At 34.2% G+C, this 6,304-nt stretch overlaps 1 protein-coding gene across 1 annotated transcript; it reads left to right on the forward strand.

The window, feature by feature from the left end:
* Positions 1 to 4,334: 4,334 nt before the first annotated feature.
* Positions 4,335 to 5,990, forward strand: LOC113863301 (receptor-like protein 31). The gene has a single exon (XM_027496834.1). It carries the CDS (start codon positions 4,545 to 4,547, stop codon positions 5,715 to 5,717), a length of 1,173 nt encoding a protein of 390 aa, XP_027352635.1. The 5' UTR covers positions 4,335 to 4,544; the 3' UTR covers positions 5,718 to 5,990.
* The last annotated feature ends 314 nt before the right edge of the window (positions 5,991 to 6,304 follow it).

Genomic DNA, 6,304 nt, shown 5'->3' on the forward strand with positions numbered 1-6,304 from the left:
TATTGTGCTTTAACAGCCTATTCTCATATATTTAAAATTAAAAAATAATTTTATATGTAATTTTAATTAAGAGGATTTGTATACTAAAATGTTGAGTTAATTTGAACCAATTAAATGAAATTGATTGACATAAACAATCGTTAAATTTTGTGCCCTAATTACCATTTTCTCTAAGCCTTAAATACAATATTTTGTGCTCTTTTTACAAAGAAAATAAGGCTAGCAATACAAATTTTTTTAACACGCTTTTTATTATTAATTAAAATTTATTGAAAATTAAAAAAATTATGTAAGTGTCACTCTTTCTTATTCTTAAATTAATGTTTCTCCTTCATATTTTTTTAGTTTTCAATAAATTTAAACCAATAATAAAAAGTGTGTTGTAATATTCCTCTTATAAAAATTGTCTACTCTTCTAACTTTTTTTGGAAGATTTATAATTTTTAGTTTAAATTAATCATATTTTAATTTTATATTTTTCTATAATTCAAATCAATCTAATTAGTTTACTCTGGTAAAATAATATTTTTTTAAAAAATATTACAAATACCTCTCTTTTAAATATTTTGTTAATACAATTCTTGTAAATAATTAATTTTGAAGAAATTAAAATACTTATTTCCGAAATTAATTATTTTAATTTTTTAACCGACCAAATTATGAAAAATATGTTAAAAATTATGTTCAAAACATGTGTTATTAACATTCCACCTTTTAAAACACACTTTCCAATTTTATAGTTTTTTAAATGTGTTTCAGGACACAATAAATATTTAATGAAATAATAATATTAAGTACTATTTTTTAATGAAAATTAGTATTTGTTACTTTTTTATCTGTATCTTTAAACATATATTAAAAAATATTATTATATCGCTCGCATGACCTCGTGCATTTATTATAAACAACTGTCAAAACTTAATCGCAACTTTTATTCCAAATTTTTGTTAACCAATATTCTAAAGATATAATTAAAATTTTAAAAATAAAAATTTATTAAAAATATGTTAATGTAACTTTTATTAAAAATTACAAAAGAATAATGATTAATAATAGTTTTTTTATATATATAAAAAAAAGACAAAAATTATTGTAGTATTTGCGTTAACTCGAAACACGTATTAAAAAGCATACATATCGGGACCAAACCAACCTCAGAAACATCATTCTTCCTTAGAAAATAAGCTTTGTACATACAGATAGATATACGGTTCCTTTGTTCGGCTTGATTTATGGGTTTGAGGTTGACACATCTTCCTTCTGTAATGATAACTTTTTCATGTTTGCTGAACTGTGCCGATGCCAACATTTACGTGTTTTTTTCTTGGGCTTCTGCCATATGTGGCAGTTTCCTCTATCACCGTATCTCTTGTTCGTAAATCGTACACGACCTCGTAATGAATTTCACAATCATAATTAATTATTAGGCTACAACAATATACAAACTGGATTTGTGAGGAAAAATATTGACGAAACTTGCGGCTGACGTATGGGATCACCTCTCATGTAGTGAAAGATTTGCTATGGAGTAAATAATCTTATACCAATTATCAATATAGGCTTGTTTTTTACACTGTTTTATACAGCTTTTATTTTGTTCCCTCAAAAAACGGATGGAGAGAAATGGGCTTATTCAGCCTCTGTATTGAGTATTTTGAATGTAATTTAAGTAGTACATTGGTTAAAGAAAAATATTCTACAAGTTTATAATTAGTTCTTTTAGCTTTTGAACTTGTGTAATTTATTAAAAATAACGTAAATTGCATCCTTCAAAATTTCAGCACCCCACGTAGTCACATTATATGCACATTTTTACATTTTTTTTCACTTCTTATTTCTTACTTACCTACATATTTATTCAATCCACACCCATTGATGAGATGAGAAAATGTCACTGTTTATATATATATATAAACATAACCATTTATTTATTATCTTTCTTTTTTATATTATGTTATATTAATTATTATATCTACGGCTTCACTTTTTTCTTTTCCTTTTCTCTCTAGTGTACACACTCACGAGTGTCCACAAAAACATTTTCCTTTAAAATAACAAACTATACAGTAAAACTTACATTGAATTCCAGTTTTTTAAGTGTAATATTATGAGAATTAATGAGATCCAGTTAATGAAAGCTTTGAATGTCAAGATTAGTGTAATATTCTTTTCCATGCAGTGTTGGTAGTTTCTCTATATATCACGGTACATCTCGTTCATACCAAAGCTCATGATCAATTTGGTTAATCATAATTACTGCTATGCGGCTACTGAACGACAAATCAATTTGAAATTAGTTTGGGCACTTGACGTAATAGGCACGTGTGACAAAATGATTCATCCTAATCTAGAATTAATAATTGACTAATAGCGCAATGGCTTGTTTGGGACTCCTTTCAATTTTAGTATTTTACCCTTTATTCGTTTTTAATTTAGAATATACGGTTAGTCTGTTACTTTTATTTTGTCATGAAATAAAGATATAGACAAGGAACATATTCAACCTCCTTTATATATATATGATTGCATGTATATAATTTTCACCTTTGGTAGAGGGATCAAGATCTTCTGCAAATAATAGTTAATTGCTGACATCTTGGGAGTTTAAAATGTTTCTTTTCAATATTACAGTACAAAAACTTCTTGTAAAATTTTCCTCCCATTTGATTATAACTTCATGCATCATGGGCAGTTAAATTAAATTTTGAACTGCAAAACATTTGAACCATAACCACTAACATTGAACGAATTTGTCATTAAGTCAATATACGGCACCATGCATTTCAGCAAGGAAAATCAAGAATGCGTTGTGCATTAAGAGTCCAGTTACATATATAAGTCGAAACCTTACTGGTATCGATTCATGTGTTCTTAGTCAAAAATGATTCCTTTTGTTAGTGGCTGTCAACCAGTGGCGAATGAAGTTATAGCGTTTGACCCAGTTCCAGATTTTAGCTTAAAAAGAAGAGTCAACAAAGATGAACAATTCAGGAGAATGGAACAAAGTTTCCCATGTACCCACATGATGATGATTTGATTCTGTTATGTTCACTCGGATTCTTTCTCCTCAAGAAAGATAAAGGGCTCCATATATATATAATACATTAGTAGTTGGTGAAAAGCAGAATGGGAATTGCGAAACAAGCTTTGTAGCATGGACATCTAGAATTGAATGCAATTGACTATGACCTTGTTAGCACTGAGTCTCAGCTAGTCTTAGCTGACAAATCATCTTCCCCCTTTGTCCTTTTATCCAAAAAGAGAGATAGTGTGTGTTTCTTTTACAATAAGGTAAACAAAAGGTACAGTAGCTCATTGATTGGTCTTTATATTTTCCCAAACAGTACGCTGTGTATGATTGGCTATCAAACCCGCAAGAAAGATGTATACAACATTGTGTTTCAAGTTATAGGCTCTTGTTATAGTAGCTTGACTTTGAATGGTGCTAATTAATGATCCGAGACATTCATGTAGAAAAGAGGGTTTTATGTAGTTATTTTATGTAAGTATATATGGCATTAATTCACAGTACGCATTGACAAGATCACCGAAATAAGGGACACATTTATTAATGTGATGAGATTTTTGTTATACAGCACAATAGGACAGCTACCGTTGCATAACACAAGAAGCATGTGAGTATGAGCCAGACCAGCCTTCGACCTCAACATGAACTGAACCGAAGTGGGTGAAACTGAATCCCCTACCAGTCTTCCTCTCATTTCTTTTATGACCACTGCTTAGCTGTCACTCTCAGACCGTGACCCAACAATCGTCCCTTAAAACTCGCACATTTTAATACAGTTATATTATTTTCAACCTTATTTTTTATCATTATTATTCTCGAATTTATAAAAAAATGTATGTATTTAATGTACAAACGCCATTTCTCATAAAAATAAATAAATAACGACTAACGTTTACAACCAAAGAAAAAATATATATCTAACGTGTCACATGCACATGTCCAGCCAAGAAAAATAAAAACGTGTCACGCATTCAGTGGTTTACTAACAATGATGTCAGCAGTGTTTCTCACGTAAAACGTACCCCCAACCTGCGTTTTGTTTTGCTAGCACTCTATGCGCTCCTGGTATGGAGTCCAGGTAGGCTCGGACAACCGTTTAATCCGAACCTGTTCCAAAGCAGAGTGCAATTAAGAAATAAATAAAATTTAGCAGGCAGGCATCCACAGAAGCTTGGATTTTGTATTGTAGCTGGTAACCGAAGGAGAGAGAGAGAGAGAGATTGTGTGCGTGTTGGTACAGTGAGTGGTGGTGTGGTTGTGGAAGTCATTGAATATAGACCTTGTGAGAGAAGCCAAAATCATGAAAAGGCAAAGGCATTGAAGCAAAAGTAACTCTCATTCAGCAAGGAATTGCTTCTGGTCCAAGCCTAAGCCACCTATAGTATACTCAGTTTACGCCATTAAAACCTTCACACAATTTCTCACGAGAAATCACCCTCTCACCAAAACAAAAAGCAACACCTTCCATTACTATAAAAACCAATCTTCTCCAACTTTTTCCACCAAAAACCTTGTAATGGAAATTACTTACTTTTCTCTGCTTTTCATGTTCTTCCTGCAATCCGTGCAAAGCATATTGGACCCCAACGATTTCTTGGCTCTGCAATTAATTCGCAAGTCCCTTCACGATGTTCCCGGTTCCAATTTCTTCGCTTCTTGGGACTTCACCGCCGATCCCTGCAACTTCGCCGGCGTTTATTGTGCCTCCGATAGGGTCATTGCGCTGAACCTCGGCGACCCCAGGGCCGGTTCCCCCGGTCTCACCGGCAAAATAGACCCTTCCATTTCCAAGCTCTCTGCTCTTGCTGACTTCACTGTCGTTCCCGGAAGAATATACGGTCCTCTTCCCCAATCCCTCTCCCAATTAAAAAACCTCCGTTTCCTCGGCGTCAGCCGCAACTTCATCTCCGGCCAGATTCCGGCCGGTTTGGCTCAGCTCGGTCACCTCCGAACCATCGATCTCAGCTACAACCAACTCACCGGAGCAATTCCTCCGTCCATCGGAACCTTACCGGAACTAACCAACCTAATCCTCTGCCACAACCGCCTCTCCGGTTCGGTTCCCTCTTTCGCTTCGGCTCGTACCCTAACCCGGCTCGAACTCAAACACAACTCTCTCTCTGGTTCGCTCAGCTCCAATTCTCTCCCTCCCTCGCTCCAGTACCTCTCTCTTTCCTGGAACCAGCTCAGCGGACCGGTGGACCGGCTCTTAACCCGGCTCAACCGGCTTAACTACCTTGACCTCAGCTTGAACCAATTCTCGGGAACCGTCCCGGCTCGACTGTTCTCATTCCCACTAACCAATCTTCAACTACAAAGAAACCAATTTACCGGTCCGGTCCAACCGGTAAACGAAGTAACGATCCAAACCGTTGATCTAAGCTACAACCGGTTATCCGGTGGAATATCACCCTTGCTCGCGAGCGTGCAGAACCTGTACCTGAATAACAACGATTTCACGGGTCAGGTTCCGGGCAGCTTCGTGGAACGGTTATTGGCGGCGAGTATTCAGATACTGTACTTGCAGCACAATTACCTGACCGGAATCGCGATAAGCCCGACGGCGGAGATTCCGGTGAGCAGCACGGTGTGTTTGCAGTATAATTGCATGGTGCCTCCTATTCAAACCGCGTGCCCGTTAAAAGCTGGCAAGCAGAAAATCAGGCCTTCTCAGCAGTGTAACCGCTGAATTTCTGTGAAACTGAAGTTTGATTCAGTTCCATTAAAGTATACGTATTCATCGTCGATCACTACATTCAATGTGTGTTCGAACTTATAATTAAATGAGCGTCATACGTAGATATAAATATGTATTTATTTTTTGACCCTTTCATTCATTTTTATCTTATGAATAAGTTGATTATGATTTATGAACACTTGCCAGTGTGTTGGACCGGAGAGGTTGTAAGCTACAATGTTCCCTGTAATATTACTACTGATGTTAGTAAATAACAAATCAAAAATTGTTATCATTCTGCAGAGTATCATTTTTATTTTTTCATTATTTGAATTTTTAATAATTAATATAATATATAAATGTTTATCTTATTTATTTTACATTTTTTTGGTAGTATTACCTGTTTTATGTTAATTTTTAAAATGTTATTTAGAATTAAAATTAAAAAAATTAACTTAATCATATAAAAAAAAATTTTGAGGTGACTTCAATTATAAATCTGTTTATTGGATGAAACTTTGATTCGCCATCATTATAAAAAGGCAGGTTCGTCACAATCATTAAATCTAGTCTTTCATCAAATTCAACGTTAAAATTAT

This window comes from Abrus precatorius, unplaced genomic scaffold, assembly GCF_003935025.1.
Source record: "Abrus precatorius isolate BTA unplaced genomic scaffold, Abrus_2018 Scaffold3, whole genome shotgun sequence".
In the NCBI taxonomy this organism is placed as follows: Eukaryota; Viridiplantae; Streptophyta; class Magnoliopsida; order Fabales; family Fabaceae; genus Abrus; species Abrus precatorius.